Genomic DNA, 18089 nt, shown 5'->3' with positions numbered 1-18089 from the left:
AATCTCTGTTGTATCAGAGAGGAGACTGTCAGTACAAAGGGAAATATCTGTTGTAGAGGACAGGAGTCTGTTGGCATGAGGGCGAATCTCTGTTGTATCAGAGAGGAGACTGTCAGTACAAAGGGAAATATCTGTTGTAGAGGACAGGAGTCTGTTGGCATGAGGGCGAATCTCTGTTGTATCAGAGAGGAGACTGTCAGTACAAAGGGAAATATCTGTTGTAGAGGACAGGAGTCTGTTGGCATGAGGGCGAATCTCTGTTGTATCAGAGAGGAGACTGTCAGTACAAAGGGAAATATCTGTTGTAGAGGACAGGAGTCTGTTGGCATGAGGGCAAATCTCTGTTGTATCAGAGAGGAGACTGTCAGTACAAAGGGAAAGTACAAAGGGAAATATCTGTTGTAGAGGACAGGGGTCTGTTGGCATGAGGGCGAATCTCTGTTGTATCGCAGAGGAGACTGTCAGTATGAAGGGAAATATCTGTTGTAGAGGACAGGAGTCTGTTGGCATGAGGGCAAATCTCTGTTGTATCAGAGAGGAGACTGTCAGTATGAAGGGAAATATCTGTTGTAGAGGACAGGAGTCTGTTGGCATGAGGGCGAATCTCTGTTGTATCAGAGAGGAGACTGTCAGTACAAAGGGAAATATCTGTTGTAGAGGACAGGAGTCTGTTGGCATGAGGGCGAATCTCTGTTGTAAAAGAGAGGAGACTGTCAGTAGTGTGTTGAAATTATCTGTTGTAGAGACTCTTGAAAATTTTTTCCTGAAACAGAGTTTGTGAAACATTTTAAAATGTAGATCATGTCAAATGAGGATATTTACACCAGTGACACATACAGTGAAACCTCGCTATTAAGACCACTTTGGGGACTGGACAAAAGTGGTCTTAATAGCGAGGTGGTCTTAATAGTGAGGTGGATCAGATTGACCACAAAGAACCGTAACTCTGTTTAAAATAAAGAGTATATATGTCATTAAGTAATGTACATGTATATTATTCAACAATAATAACTAATAATAATAAACTAAAATGTTGAATTTTATGAAATGCACGTAAAAAAACAAAATTGCTGAATTGACAGAAGAATAATTATGTATATATTCCTTAGTTTATATCATAATATACATGTATATTTACTATTGTAAACATTGAATAAAAGGAAACAAACAATCCATTTTAAGTTCAATTGGAATTTAACATTAATTTTGCAACTATTTCACATAAATTTACGAACACATTTACTCAGTATTTGTAACAACTTTAATGAAGTCACTATAAAGTCTTTCAACGCTTCATTTTTCACTTAAATTCGAAAACACATTATCTTTATCAGTGTATCACTCAGTACAACACATTTTTCTTTTTACTTAAAAAAAGAGTCCGGAGCACAATATTTCGAAGAGCTACGGATCTGGACAGCCACCTCTTTCATACGTCCTTTTTACCGATCGCGATAGCTTGTTTCGTTTCCGTGGTTTTGTCATTGCTTGATAAAGGTCATTGGAGTTTTGTGACAGAGAAAATGTGTCGAAAAAAAATTTGAACACATACACGTTTTTTTATTGTTCAAACGATATCGAGAGTGTAACATTGCTACAAAAACAGTTAAAAACCCTCGACAACGTGTGCGCGTGCAAGCCAAGGAATATCGGCTGAAACGACTACATAATTCACTTTTGGGTATGCAGGGCTTCTAAGGTGTTTATATACCTACCGATCTATCAATATATAATTAACAAACAACAGATCGCTATTAAAACGTGTCTAGCACGCGGTTTCGGACGGGTAGGCCAAGTTAATCTGATAATGATGTTTACTTCGTTTAACGCCACCTGGTGACAGGGTCGGTAACCTGTGACCAAAACAATGGTCGTGAACGACACACATGTTCGCGGTTCACTGCCCACCAGGTAAACTTTAATCACTGGTCAGACCGTGGTCGTAATTGTGAGGTCAATTATCGTTAATAAGTGGTCGTTGGAACTGTAGAAAGTGGTCGTAATATGGAATAGCGGGGTGGTCGTAATACTGAAGCGACCAATACAAAGATATATAGTGGAAAAAAACGGGACTGAAAAAAAGTGCCCATAATAGCGGGGTGGTCGTAATTTTGAGGTGGTCGTTAGGTGAGGTTTCACTGTATATAGCCTTTACAAATGGGTATCAAAATATGTATCTCATCAATGATATGTACTGTTAGCTTGCAGAGAATCAGGAGCACCATACCACAGAAATCAGTGCCTGTATGGGCCAGTAATTTTTTCTGCTATAGTCCAGTAATCTTTTACTTAAATGAGTCAGTAAGCTTTCACTTCTATGGGCAACGCAACTTGTACTTCTATGGGCAACGCAACTTGTACTTCTTTGGTCCATTAAAGTTTTGCTTCTTTGGTCCATTAAAGTTTCACTTTTATGGTCTAGTGAACTCTTACTTCTATGGGCTAGTAAACATTTTCTTCCATTAGTCTGTAACATTTTACCTCTATGGGCTAGTAAACATTTTCTTCTATAAGTCTGTAAACTTCTAGTAAACATTTTCTTCTATAAGTCTGTAAACTTCTACCTCTATGGGCTAGTAAACATTTTCTCCTATTAGTCTGTAAACTTTTACCTCTATGGGCTAGTAAACATTTTCTTCCATTAGTCTGTAACATTTTACCTCTATGGGCTAGTAAACATACCTTCTATAAGTCTGTAAACTTTTACCTCTATGGGCTAGTAAACATTTTCTTCCATTAGTCTGTAACATTTTACCTCTATGGGCTAGTAAACATTTCCTTCTATAAGTCTGTAAACTTTTACCTCTATGGGCTAGTAAACATTTTCTTCTATAAGTCTGTAAACTTCTACCTCTATGGGCTAGTAAACATTTTCTCCTATTAGTCTGTATACTTTTACCACTATGGACTAGTAAATATTTACTTCTATAAGTCTGTAAACTTTTACCTCTGTGAGCTAGTAAACATTTACTTTTATGTGTTAATAAAATTTAACTTTTATGGGTCAGTAAAAATCTGTGGTTTTACCTTCAGACTGACAGACCAATGATTCTGCTAGCTGCCACTCTGTAAGGTGTAACATCATGCTGAGATGTTAAGTAGTAAACAAAGTTTGTTGATGTTTTCCTCTATATAATTGGGAAAACCTCCGTCGTTATGATAACCTGCCAGTAGATATTGAGAGTCTCATACTGATGATACGTTTTTCTACTTATTTTGAGGTTAATGAAATCCAAATTCAATTATTGTTAAAATTTTCAATATGTACCACTGACACTTTAATCATACAAAGTCATGTTTTTTTAACCTAAAGACTAGAACATCTGATACATTTACACGTCAAACCCAGAGAGGTGTCTTTGAGTGTATATGATAGGCATCTCATAAAGAAGGTTTGATATGAACAACACAGTTCTACTTAATGACCTATCCAGTAATTTCCTGGCATCAGCATCGGTATTCTGCACCCACACTAGTGTACCAGACTATATATGACCTAGCTAGTATTTCCCTGCCCTGGTCCATCCAATGTACAAAAGTCCTAGTTTCACCTGACCCAGGGTACTGGGGTGTTTGACCAGACTAGCTCCACCTGACCCAGGGTACTGGGGTGTTTGACCTGACTAGCTCCACCTGACCCAGGGTACTGGGGTGTTCAACCTGACTAATATCACCCTGCCCTGGCCTGCCCAGAGTACAAATTTCTCGGCTCCACCTGACCCAGGGTACAGGGGTGTTTGACCTGACTAATATCACCCTGCCCTGGCCTGCCCAGAGTACAAATTTCTCGGCTCTACCTGACCCAGAGTACTGGGGTGTTTGACCTGACTAGCTCCACCTGACCCAGGGTACTGGGGGTTTGTCTTGATATATTGATCTCTCTGGTGTTTATACATATAGAAACTTCCAAACTCAAAACATCTACTGATGTAAATAAAACAGGAAGTTTATTGGTAGCATATGGTCACAGACTTCCCCTCTAACTTGACAAACACTCCAAGATGATTGGAATTTGGTATTAAATGATGGAGAAAAGTAGTTCTCCACTGTGAGAGAGACAGAAACCAGCAAATATTTATCAAATTTTGAGTACAAACTTGTTGGCTCCCTAGCTGTGAGAGGTAGGTACTCATTGTAGTACCAGCTGACTTTGGGCGGCAGCTTGTAATATATCTTTTCTGGCCTTTGGTCTAAACATATTTCAGGTCTGATAATCGTAAAAAAAAAACATTGTAGCTAATTACACAGGTGGTATTATTGTTTCTTGTATATTTACATTGAAACCAAGTAGATAAGGTTATTTAGTTTGTATGGACGAATTCTACTGGGAAATCCATATAATGGTGGTATGAAATCTGTGGTTCTCATAATTACTGTGGATGGAGAGATGATAAAGAGCTTGGCTACTTTACACAGGCTAATGCTGTGATTGTTTTCAAAGATATGTTGTTTCTAAATCTGTTTCTCATCATTTCTGGAGAGATACCTACAGTGCAATTTTACTTACACACTGCATCATTTAGTCATCTGTGTATGTCCGTTCTACACACTTTAGGGTCCCTGCGTCTGTCCGTTCTACACACTTCAGGGTCCCTGCGTCCTTCCATTCTACACACTTTAGGGTCCCTGTGTCTGTCCATTCTACACACTTTAGCATCCTTGCGTCTGTCCATTCTACACACTTTAGGGTCCTTGCGTCTGTCCATTCTACTCACTTGAGGGTCCCTGTGTCCTTCCATTCTACACACTTTAGGGTCCCTGTGTCTGTCCATTCTACACACTTTAGCATCCTTGCGTCTGTCCATTCTACACACTTTAGGGTCCTTGCGTCTGTCCATTCTACACACTTGAGGGTCCCTGTGTCTGTCCGTTCTACACACTTGAGGGTCCCTGTGTCTGTCCATTCTACACACTTGAGGGTCCCTGTGTCTGTCCATTCTACACACTTTAGGGTCCCTGTGTCTGTCCATTCTACACACTTGAGGGTCCCTGCGTCTGTCCATTCTACACACTTCAGGGTCCCTGCGTCTGTCCATTCTACACACTTTAGGGTCCCTGCGTCTGTCCATTCTACACCTTTTAGGGTCCCTGTGTCTGTCCATTCTACACACTTGAGGTCCCTGCATCTATTAGTCGTCAATGTCTGTCTATTTGTCCATGTCCTTTTATAGGGTGTCTTTATAATCCAGGGCTTTACATTTGTAGGTGCACTTACATGGGGCAGGTGCCATTATATTGTCATCAGTGTCTGTCTGTCTGTCCAACCATAATGACCAGTTGCTTAAAGTCTGATCATAAAAACAGTAAAACTGTTAATTAAATCTTCTGTAATACATCATTAGGGTGTTTTGACTGATAAAGTTCTATACTAGTGCTTTTGAAATGTACATGTAATATGTCAAGGTTACCTCTGTAGTAGCATTACCTTGTTGGTGTGTGATGTGTTTACCTACCAGCACCAAATGACCCCAATTATCATCCTATCTTTTGTATGTGATCAAGCCTCACATCTCATCTATGTCCTCTTGATGCTCACTTAATCGTAACAGAAATCATTTTGTCAGAGAGGTTGGGTGAATTAGTACATTTTTTTACCACACAGGAGATGTTTGTTCTATCTAGTAAACATTTTTATTTAGTTTTTTCTGCTAAACATCTAAATATAAAATGGAATTAATAACATTTTAAAGATAAAATAAATGATCTATCATCGTAATTCCAGAGGTTAGGTTTTGTTTATAAACAACACAGTAGCTATCATTATGAAGCAGAGTATTACATCATCTTAACAGTGTGGTTCAAACTTCCCAGTGACTCAGATTAGCATCCTAATGACACTTGTGTTGCCATGATGGATGTGACCTTTATTTCTCTCTCTGCTCCGGTAAATCTTACTAGTATTGAGGCCTGAATTTGAGCCTTCGGCTGTTGTCTTATATCAAAGTATTGCTGTAAGATAACTGATAATTCCCCACCGAACATTCAACCTGTAACCTCCTCTAGAAGTCACTGACCATCTGATTATTTGTGTACCATCGCTCCCCACTAGGTGTCACTATCATTGGACTAATTAGCCTGTTGCTGACTGTAGGGCAAGTGTTGGTAGAAGATGTGTCAGCAGTAGGTCCCTGATGTAACTCTCCCCTTAAAGTTTAGATGGACAGGACTAGTGTGGAATGATTGAGGTAGACAGCATGGATTTTCATAAGGGTTGTCAGTGAACTTTATAATGAAGAAAAAAGAAAATAATGTGCTCAAGTCTGTACATTATTGACACAGATATCCCCGCAAACCCCCACTGACTGACCATCTTTCTTGATATCCCCACAAACCCCCACTGACTGACCATCTTTCTTGATATCCCCACAAACCCCCACTGACTGACTGTCTTTCTTGATATCCCCACAAACCCCCACTGACTGACCGTCTTTCTTGATATCCCCACAAACCCCCACTGACTGACTGTCTTTCTTGATATCCCCACAAACCCCCACTGACTGACCATCTTTCTTGATATCCCCACAAACCCCCACTGACTGACCATCTTTCTTGATATCCCCACAAACCCCCACTGACTGACCGTCTTTCTTGATATCCCCACAAACCCCCACTGACTGACCTTCTTTCTTGATATCCCCACAAACCCCCACTGACTGACCATCTTTCTTGATATCCCCACAAACCCCCACTGACTGACCATCTTTCTTGATATCCCCACAAACCCCCACTGACTGACTGTCTTTCTTGATATCCCCACAAACCCCCACTGACTGACTGTCTTTCTTGATATCCCCACAAACCCCCACTGACTGACCATCTTTCTTGATATCCCCACAAACCCCCACTGACTGACTGTCTTTCTTGATATCCCCACAAACCCCCACTGACTGACCATCTTTCTTGATATCCCCACAAACCCCCACTGACTGACTGTCTTTCTTGATATCCCCACAAACCCCCACTGACTGACTGTCTTTCTTGATATCCCCACAAACCCCCACTGACTGACCATCTTTCTTGATATCCCCACAAACCCCCACTGACTGACCATCTTTCTTGATATCCCCACAAACCCCCACTGACTGACCGTCTTTCTTGATATCCCCACAAACCCCCACTGACTGACCGTCTTTCTTGATATCCCCACAAACCCCCACTGACTGACTGTCTTTCTTGATATCCCCACAAACCCCCACTGACTGACCTTGATATCCCCACAAACCCCCACTGACTGACCATCTTTCTTGATATCCCCACAAACCCCCACTGACTGACCATCTTTCTTGATATCCCCACAAACCCCCACTGACTGACCATCTTTCTTGATATCCCCACAAACCCCCACTGACTGACCGTCTTTCTTGATATCCCCACAAACCCCCACTGACTGACCATCTTTCTTGATATCCCCACAAACCCCCACTGACTGACTGTCTTTCTTGATATCCCCACAAACCCCCACAGACAGACAGTCTTTCTTGATATCCCCACAAACCCCCACTGACTGACCATCTTTCTTGATATCCCCACAAACCCCCACTGACTGACCATCTTTCTTGATATCCCCACAAACCCCCACTGACTGACCATCTTTCTTGATATCCCCACAAACCCCCACTGACTGACTCTTTCTTGATATCCCCACAAACCCCCACTGACTGACCATCTTTCTTGATATCCCCACAAACCCCCACTGACTGACCGTCTTTCTTGATATCCCCACAAACCCCCACTGACTGACCATCTTTCTTGATATCCCCACAAACCCCCACTGACTGACCATCTTTCTTGATATCCCCACAAACCCCCACTGACTGACCATCTTTCTTGATATCCCCACAAACCCCCACTGACTCTTTCTTGACCCCACAAACCCCCACTCTTTCTTGATATCCCCACAAACCCCCACTGACTGACTGTCTTTCTTGATATCCCCACAAACCCCCACTGACTGACTGTCTTTCTTGATATCCCCACAAACCCCCACTGACTGACCATCTTTCTTGATATCCCCACAAACCCCCACTGACTGACCGTCTTTCTTGATATCCCCACAAACCCCCACTGACTGACCGTCTTTCTTGATATCCCCACAAACCCCCACTGACTGACCGTCTTTCTTGATATCCCCACAAACCCCCACTGACTGACCGTCTTTCTTGATATCCCCACAAACCCCCACTGACTGACCATCTTTCTTGATATCCCCACAAACCCCCACTGACTGACCATCTTTCTTGATATCCCCACAAACCCCCACTGACTTCTTTCTTGATATCCCCACAAACCCCCACTGACTGACTGTCTTTCTTGATATCCCCACAAACCCCCACTGACTGACTGTCTTTCTTGATATCCCCACAAACCCCCACTGACTGACCCTCTTTCTTGATATCCCCACAAACCCCCACTGACTGACTGTCTTTCTTGATATCCCCACAAACCCCCACTGACTGACTGTCTTTCTTGATATCCCCACAAACCCCCACTGACTCCACAAACCCCCACTGACAAACCCCCACTGACTGACTTCTTTCTTGATATCCCCACAAACCCCCACTGACTGACTGTCTTTCTTGATATCCCCACTAGCCCCCACTGACTGACTGTCTTTCTTGATATCCCCACAAACCCCCACTGACGGATATATCCCCACAAACCCCCACTGACTGACCATCTTTCTTGATATCCCCACAAACCCCCACTGACTGACTGTGACTGACTTTTCTTGATATCCCCACAAACCCCCACTGACTTTCTTGACTGTGACTGACCCTTTCTTGATATCCCCACAAACCCCCACTGACTGACTCTTTCTTGATATCCCCACAAACCCCCACTGACTGACATATTTCTTGTGACTGTCTTTCTATATCCCCACAAACCCCCACTGACTGACCCCCCCACAAACCCCCACTGACTGACTGTCTTTCTTGATATCCCCACAAACCCCCACTGACACTGATGTCTTTCTTGATATCCCCATGACTGACTGACTTTCTTGATATCCCCACAAACCCCCACTGACTGACCATCTTTCTTGATATCCCCACAAACCCCCACTGACTGACTGTCTTTCTTGATATCCCCACAAACCCCCACTGACTGACTGTCTTTCTTGATATCCCCACTAGCCCCCACTGACTGACTGTCTTTCTTGATATCCCCACAAACCCCCACTGACTGACTGTCTTTCTTGATATCCCCACAAACCCCCACTGACTGACTGTCTTTCTTGATATCCCCACAAACCCCCACTGACTGACTGTCTTTCTTGATATCCCCACAAACCCCCACTGACTGACTGTCCTTTGATATCCCCACTTGACTGACTGTATCCCCACAAACCCCCACTGACTGACTGTTCTGTCATGATATCCTATTCTGTCATTGACATTCTAATGTACAAACCCCCACTACTGAGTATGCCTATTCCTGTCATAACTGACCTTCTATTATGTGACCCTTACTGTCCTTGATATCCCCACAAACAACAAACCCCCACTCATCAGTAACTCTATTTACTTGTCATATGACTCTCTACAGGGACCTGTAATGTAATATTGCTGGCAGATTGGTTGTAACTGGTGTATAATTGGCTACAGCCTTACTTTGAACTAGGTGTCCTGCTGGTAATTTTAAAGTTTAAGGAAGATGTACTGTATGGGTGCTGTTTTAATGTTCAGACAGACATTATGTAACATTCCTTGCTGGAAAGTCCGTAACAGGACACCAGTTAAGACAGACAGGGGTCTTAATTGAAGAATCACTTATACAGTACATACTTCCTCATCAGAGATGTGCTGGGTAAAATGTAAACTGAGGTAGGAACTGATGCTTTAATTATGTCTACTGGTCATGCTACTTTTACAACAATTTTCAGGGGTTTGTTTTGTCATGTGAGTCCCTGTTTATAGTTGGTGACTCCTTATCATGTGACGTATTTCTGTCATGTGACTTTTTCCAGGCATTTCTGACATGTGAGTCCCTGTTTATAGTTGGTGATTCCTTATCATGTGACATATTTCTGTCATGTGACTTTCTATTCCAGGCATTTCTGACATGTGAATCTCTGTTCTTGTCATTTGACTCCTTTTCCACTTACATGTAACACCCTGTTCTGTCATGTAACTGCCTATTCCTGTCATCTGACTGACCTTCTATTGCTGTCATGTGACCCTCTACTCCTTTCATGTAACTGCCTATTCCTGTCATCTGACTGACCTTCTATTGCTGTCATGTGACCCTCTACTCCTGTCATGTCATGTAACTCTATTTACTTGTCATATGACTCTCTACTCCTGTCATGTGACTCTCAGTACCCTGATGTCACTCCCAATTCCAGTCATGTGACTCTCTATGTCTGTGTTGTTATTTCCTTTTCCTGACAGAAGACTCTCTACTCCTGTCTTGTGACTCCCTAGTCAGGGTACACTCCTAGGTCTCTGACTCTGAAATACAGTTAGAGCTGTAAGTCATGCTGTCAGAGTTTTCATTTACAGTCATTCTGAAATATGACATTCAAATAGTGAGAATGAAATGGTTGGATGTTATAAGACAAGCTACTGATAATTTACAGATGAGCATTGACATTTGACTTATTTGTGACCTTTCCTATGACCTATGCTGTGACCTTGAGATTATAGTGACACATGCTGTAGTAATGTGTATTGGCTGGTGAGAGGTATAGTACAGGTAGCACATAAATTCTGGTGTTGTGCTGACAGATGTGCTCACAGTGACTGAAATGTTTGTGTTGATAGACTTACACTAGTCCCTGTTATAGTATATAGTGGGAGGGGTTATCACAGGTTATCGAAAACCTAAACAATCTGAGAGACAATACCACAGCTTACCAAAAAAGATTTTTAAATCTTGGCAGCAATATCCTACCAGAGCTTACCAAAAACCTAAAGAGTCTTGAAAACAATAACCTACCAGACCTTACTAAAAATCTAAAGAGTCTTGGAGACAATGACCTACCAGAGCTTACTAAAAACCTAAAGAGTCTTGGAGACAATGACCTACCAGAGCTTACTAAAAACCTAAAGAGTCTTGGAGACAATAACCTACCAGAGCTTACTAAAAACCTAAAGATTTATGGTGACAATAACCTACCAGAGCTTACTAAAAACCTAAAGATTTATGGAGACAATAACGTACCAGAGCTTACCTAACTAAAAATTAAAAAATCTTGGAGAAAATGTGTTTGTTCACTTGTCATGTTGGTATACTAATTCTACCAATGGTTACTGGTCTTCTTGTTGCCAAGGTACATACTGCTTCTATAATTATAAGATTATTAAATCAAACTGAGACAAAGGACTTGTATCAGAATATCTTGTACTAGTCTATTTAATAAGGTATCAGGGTCAAGGTCACTTACCATCTATGAAGAAACGTCATATAATGACACAACAAGTGTGTGTACTTTACAGAAAGTTTGATTTAGAGAAGCTGTTTCAGTAGTAAGATGGTTCAGACATTTATCTTTGAGCTGTTGATGATCTGTCACCTACACCTCGTTCTTCTCACCGATTGATATTGACATGAAAAGATTTAGGCAAGGTCTTTTTAAATCAGTTTACTCTTCTACATGTTGTTATCATAATCACCGAGGAACGGCAAATCATCACACAAAAACAGCTGGCTTAGATATATCAATTGTTCATGTTTCTAATTGAGAAAAAAAGGGGAAAGAAAAGAGAGTAGATACAAAACACGTAATTGAAGGAGAGCTATAAATCTGTATGTTCAGGCACCATGGTAATAGAAAGTGAGAAATCAATGGGGATCACAGTTGGCAGTGAGGATGGGGAGCAGTGGGTACACAATGCTGGAATTATGAATGGAAACTTGGCACATGATGTGGCTTCCTGGATGTATATAGGTTTCACTACAATGGCAGGGACATGAGTTAGAGGTTTGCTGCTGTCTGTGTACAACATAGTGTGTAACAGTGACTAGATATCCCACAGTGCTGAACAGTACTGTACCCTTACAATGATCCTTCCCTCATAGAATTCCTAGGGTGTTCCAAGATTCTTGCTGGGAAAAAAATCCTCCAGGGAGACCATGAAATTCCTGCTGGAAATATGAATTTCCGAAGGAGTCTGAATATTTCTACTGGATATGTAAATCTCCAACGAAGTCTGGAAATTTCTACTTGATGTTCCTACTGGAAATAAAAATGGCTAAAGGAGTCTGGAGATTCTGACAGTAAATATTAACCTACCAGGGATACAGACTTTGGACAATTCTTCTGGAAATATTATATGAAGCTGTATGTGTGTTGAATTATGACTAACATGTATCAAGAACACTTACACATCCAGGATTGTATCTTGAAATGTGGTTACCAGTGCTGGAGTTGTTGATATAATTGTGTATTTGTGAGGATGTTTTGAGGAAGACATCAGGAGACAGAGCAGACACTTCCACACACAGCAATCAATACTGAAGTCTATCTCATGTATAAAAAAGGCGATAACACTAAAAGAGAATGTATACTTTACAAACATTTAAGTGATAGAGAGACAAAATCATAAGTGGCAGCAACTTGGACGGACTGATAAGATAAAGCTTTATGTGTCGGAACCACCTCACACGCCATGTTTCTGATGGCCATTCAAAACCAAATGTCTAAAGGGTTCCCAGGAATCATGGTGGTGAGTGTCTTTACCATGGAGCTGTAACTCAGCATGTTGATTCAGTGTATTATATGTTCTGTTATAATTGTTCCTAAATCATCTTGATGATAAAAATAGGAACTGCTGAAACCCTATTTCTGTATTATTTTGGTAAAAGTTAGATTTTCCACATTTTTTATTAGGATATACCTACTTAATAAGCATCACCAAAGAAAGCCATAAGGATGAGACAGCTGTGTAATACCGTTTTAATTACTCGAATACACAGTATCTATTACAGAATTCTTTTGAATACCAATTTCATGTTCTACAGTGAAGTTAGTCTGGCATTGGGAAACTGAAAATTGAGTAATGCTTGCTTCTAGCCATTCCAATATCTGATCATAGCCCTGCAATGATGGCAGGGTGTTTTCAAAGGTCATTGTGTAGAAATAAAAAATAACCTTATATTCCATGGTGTTGAAATGATGTACTAGAGTTTATGTGTAAACATGATGTTGACTGATAGATCCAGATATATGTTGGAATTATTTTAAATCCTGATCTAAAGAAATATACATAGAACTCAGTAAAAGCTGTGTAATACACAGTTTATATATACTGTAAAATCAAACATTTTTGTGGGAGATTAATTTTCTCTGATTTCTTGGGTATTCTTAATCCACCATTCATGTGTCTCTGCTCTATTGAATAAGAGTAAGTTGCTTAATCTATTTATTCGTATGTCCACGGTATAGTAATTTTTTTGAAAAACCACCAAAATTAGGCCCCATGAAAAATAAGTCATTTATAGTAGTATACTATCATATGACTACATGCTGATTGGTCAAAACCCCTCTCATAGGTCTAGATATATGGCGATGTTTCATGAAAACAGGCAATATCTGTGCATGTGAGGTGAATATAACAGTTCAAAACCCTTTCAGTTGCTTCAAGGGTAAATATAAGGATCCAGAAACATGTACTACAGTTTTAATACTTCCCAGAGGGAGAGCATATAGTCAGCACTTTGTCCATCCACTCATCCGTCCATCCATCCACCCATCCATCCATCCATTCATCCATCTGTCTGTCTGTTTGTCTATTTGTCATAATTTTGTCCAGAACACACAAAAACTATAAGAGGTATCAACATGAAACTTCAAAGGGAGATAAATCTCAACAAGGAGAAGTGCAGTGCACGAGAACCATCACTCTATTTTGCGTAATTTAAGAGTTATTACCCTTTGTTATTTTTCATTCTTAATTTTGTCACAAAAACATCTATCAACATGAAACTTCATTGGTAGATATATCTCAACTAGAAGGAGGGCAGTGCACAAGAATCATAACTCTCGAACTGCCCTTTGTTATTTTTCATACTTAAATTTTGTCCCAATCGAGGAGCATAACCTGTCTCTGACTGCCCTTGTTTGACTAATCAGATACATGGATTGTTGTCACATAATGAGACAATTATTGACCTTTTTTCAGGTTAATATGATGATTTATTAACCCAAGAATATGATATTTCCCTAACCCGGACAACCTAACATGTCAGTACATCTGTTTGTTTATCTGTAATCATTATGTAACCATACTTACTGATATGCCATATAAAATCAGATATGTCATCTTGGATTCGGATGCTGGCAGATTCCGGATTATGACGCTTTATATACCTGTTTTCTTTAAAAAGTTCTTTTTCAAACCAGTAAGTTATTTAGTTATGATTGACAGAACAGTTCCATCTTGGAGTGATGTAAGATTTGTTTATCACTTTGTAGAAGTTGGCAAGGGTGCAAACTGCTTCTGTTAACAACCATTGTCAGTTTATAAAAACAACAGTTCACTTGAGTCTGGGTGTTGCTTGCTGACCGAGATCTCCTGGAGCTGATACTATCACTCAGGGCTCTAGGTCACATTAATGTATCTCCAAAATCATCCCAAATAGATATATTTTTACAGGCGGTTGATTCTGTGTTAATAAGTTTTTTGTCTTCAGACTATAAATATAAACATTGTGAGGATCTTTGTCTGTGTTGTGATTACCAGTGAGACAGACAACCTTAGTAAACACTGGCTGCCTAGTTAATAGAGAATGGAATTATAAATAGTATTAAAAGTGAAGAATTTCTGGATGTGTGACTTAAATAAAATCAAATATTGGGTTTTTGTTCTTTTTTGACATAAGTTAATACATAAGATACTGCCTGGTTATTTGAATTACAACATATTCACCTCAGTGATGATGGTGATGTTTACTTCATGATGATATTGACTTTCATCTCAAGGTTGTCATTCATCATCCTCATGACCACTATATGAACAATTACTTTAGCCTCAGTTGGTTCTGACCTTCATCTCTTTTGATATTAACTTTCACCTCTATTAGTTATGACCCTCACCTTTATTGATAATGACCTTCACCTCTGTTGATAACTACCTTCAACTATATTTTTTGTTTGTTCAGCACAAAGATAAGGAGAATAAAGGCAAGTCCACCCACCAGTTTGTGTCTGTATCCTTCAGTAATTCCACCGCTTGTCATGTATGTCGAAAATCCATGGCCAATAAACCTGCCGTACGCTGTGAAAGTAAGTACAAGCTAATTAGGTTAAGGATGGTCTGTCTTCTGAACTCCTTGTAAAGTTTCCATCTATACTAGCTGAAAAAGAAAAGGAAATGTTGAAACAAAGATTAAAAGGAAAGACTGAAAACTGTTTAAATATCAAAACAATGATATACTGAATGTATGAATCGATGAATGATTATCTGATTTTTGAAAATTCAAAATGTATTTAATTGTATTGGCTTGACATTACATTCCAGAAATAATTTTGCCCTTCAGCCTTGATGAGATAGAGGTATTGATAAGGTACTAGTGACACTCTTTGAAGAAGGAATATTTCCACTTTGTTGATAGGTTAATGGTTTCTGTCTTTCAGATTGCCTTGTAAATGTACATGAGAACTCCTGCAAGGAGCAGATAACTCCATGTGATAAGGGCCGAATTCCAAAGGTAAGACTGATAGCTGGTATCACCACCTGTTTTCTGTTGATTTGTATAACCATGTGGAGCTGTAATATCAAAGATCAATACATCACTTATACACTGCTGTTCCCTTGGATACAGATCATAAATTTGACTCTTTAGTTCTAAATAATGTTTCTATAAATTGAATTGCAAAGTGCATAAAAGTGATCCTTTGGAGCTATATTTAATTTATTGGCATACTTGGACTAGGGCGGAGTTTTATTTTCCGTGTTTGAAATTGATATTTCTCAAGTTTTGTAAGGGTAATTATACTTCAAGTTTTACTATACACTGTGGGCTTTCTGTCTGGTCTCCTTCATTTGCCCAAGTGGCAGGGTAAAGCAAGTACATGGCTAGTGGAGTATTTATACAGCTTAGCTAAATAGTTTGACATCATTGATAATTTGAATCAGGAAAAATCGACAGTTTCAGATATAATTGATAGGGTTTTACCTTTTTGAACACCAATGATCTTGATTAATGACCTTCACTTTGTTGAGTTTAACCAGAAATGACTTGGTGATGATTGATTGATAGTTAATTGACTACAAGTTTAATGTTTCATTAAATCAAATTACTGCCAATATAAAACCACTCCATGGTAACCATTTCTCTTTGTTTAGTGTTTGGTTCTCAACCATTGACCTCGAGGTCATATTAGGGGTTAAGTAGTAGGTCAGTCTGGTTATTGTTTCTATATACATGATGCAGTGATACTGAGAGCACATTTAAGGCCCATTAACTACATATTATATAGGTACCACTCCTTAAGTAAGGACTTGTTAAGTCTGCTAAACTCTCCTGGCAGATGTAGACCTAGATACACATTCTTACATTTTATTTATAGACAATATATGTTGCTTTTGTGGATGTAGTAAAAAAAACGCTAATAAATTTCTTGGATTATAACATGTGGATTATCGTTCCAGAGTCTGATGTTACAATGGATGTGGCTTATTTATCTTGTTGTTTACAACTATGTGACTGTTCAATATTTCATGTAAGATGTGTTCCAGTGCAAAAATATAAACAAACAGTATGGTAGAATGTTTGTCAATGAATGACAGTGATAAGTATTTTTGATGGACTTGTACTGGTCGTCCAGGTCAAAGTTAGGCTTGTACAAATAAAGGTTGTTGTGACATCACCAGACTATTGCAAGTTATTAATTAGCAGCAGGTGAAAGACCAGTCACCATTATACCAAACCTCACACAAAACTACACACTAAACCATCTGTATCACACAACAGGTGTTACCTTTTGGAGAGAATACTAGAAAAGTATTTTGTAAGAAAAAATGAGATTATTTTCAAGAAAACCTTGTGAACATAAAGAAAAGGTATGTCAAGTTTTAGCTTTAAAATGTTTCTTTACTTGTCAGCTCCTGTCTGTAAAGTGATTGGATTTCACTGATTTATTTTCCTGAATATGTTGTTGATCACAAAGGTGTGTTAAAGTGATGGTGTGTTATAGCTCTCCCTGGGTTATAGTGATGGTGTGTTATAGCTGTCCCTGGGTTATAGTGATGGTGTGTTAAAGTGATGGTGTGTTATAGCTATCCCTGGGTTATAGTGATGGTGTGTTAAAGTGATGGTGTGTTATAGCTATCCCTGGGTTATAGTGATGGTGTGTTAAAGTGATGGTGTGTTATAGCTCTCCCTGGGTTATAGTGATGGTGTGTTAAAGTGATGGTGTGTTATAGCTCTCCCTGGGTTATAGTGATGGTGTGTTAAAGTGATGGTGTGTTATAGCTCTCCCTGGGTTATAGTGATAGTGTGTTAAAGTGATGGTGTGTTATAGCTATCCCTGGGTTATAGTGATGGTGTGTTAAAGTGATGGTGTGTTATAGCTATCCCTGGGTTATATTGATGGTGTGTTATAGCTGTCCCTGGGTTATACTGTTGGTGTGTTATAGCTGTCCCTGGGTTATAGTGATGGTGTGTTATAGTGATGGTGTGTTATGATGGTGTGTTATAGCTGTCCCTGGGTTATAGTGATGGTGTGTTATAGCTGTCCCTTGGTTATAGTGATGGTATGTTATAGCTGTCCCTTGGTTATAGTGATGGTGTGTTATAGCTGTCCCTGGGTTATAGTGATGGTGTGTTAAAGTGATGGTGTGTTATAGCTATCCCTGGGTTATAGTGATGGTGTGTTAAAGTGATGGTGTGTTATAGCTGTCCCTGGGTTATAGTGATGGTGTGTTATAGCTATCCCTTGGTTATAGTGATGATGTGTTATAGCTGTCCCTGGGTTATAGTGATGGTGTGTTAAAGTGATGGTGTGTTATAGCTATCCCTGGGTTATAGTGATGGTGTGTTAAAGTGATGGTGTGTTATAGCTGTCCCTGGGTTATAGTGATGGTGTGTTAAAGTGATGGTGTGTTATAGCTCTCCCTGGGTTATAGTGATGGTGTGTTAAAGTG

General features: G+C 39.7%; 1 protein-coding gene across 1 annotated transcript in view; it reads left to right on the top strand.

The window, feature by feature from the left end:
- The window catches only part of LOC132550631 (A-kinase anchor protein 13-like), a 170851-nt gene that overhangs the window by 93267 nt on the left and 59495 nt on the right, over positions 1-18089 (top strand). Inside the window, exons 17-18 of the mRNA XM_060214723.1 lie at positions 15103-15226; positions 15578-15651. Of these exons, the coding sequence (XP_060070706.1) occupies positions 15103-15226; positions 15578-15651 (198 nt within the window). The remainder of the gene's footprint in view (positions 1-15102; positions 15227-15577; positions 15652-18089) is intronic.

The sequence above is a fragment of the Ylistrum balloti genome, unplaced genomic scaffold, assembly GCF_031769215.1.
Source record: "Ylistrum balloti isolate Yb309-2 unplaced genomic scaffold, AGI_CSIRO_Ybal_v1 Utg370136, whole genome shotgun sequence".
NCBI classification, from domain to species: Eukaryota; Metazoa; Mollusca; class Bivalvia; order Pectinida; family Pectinidae; genus Ylistrum; species Ylistrum balloti.
Note: the sequence above shows the minus strand (reverse complement) of the source record. Positions and strands in the feature narration are given on the sequence as shown.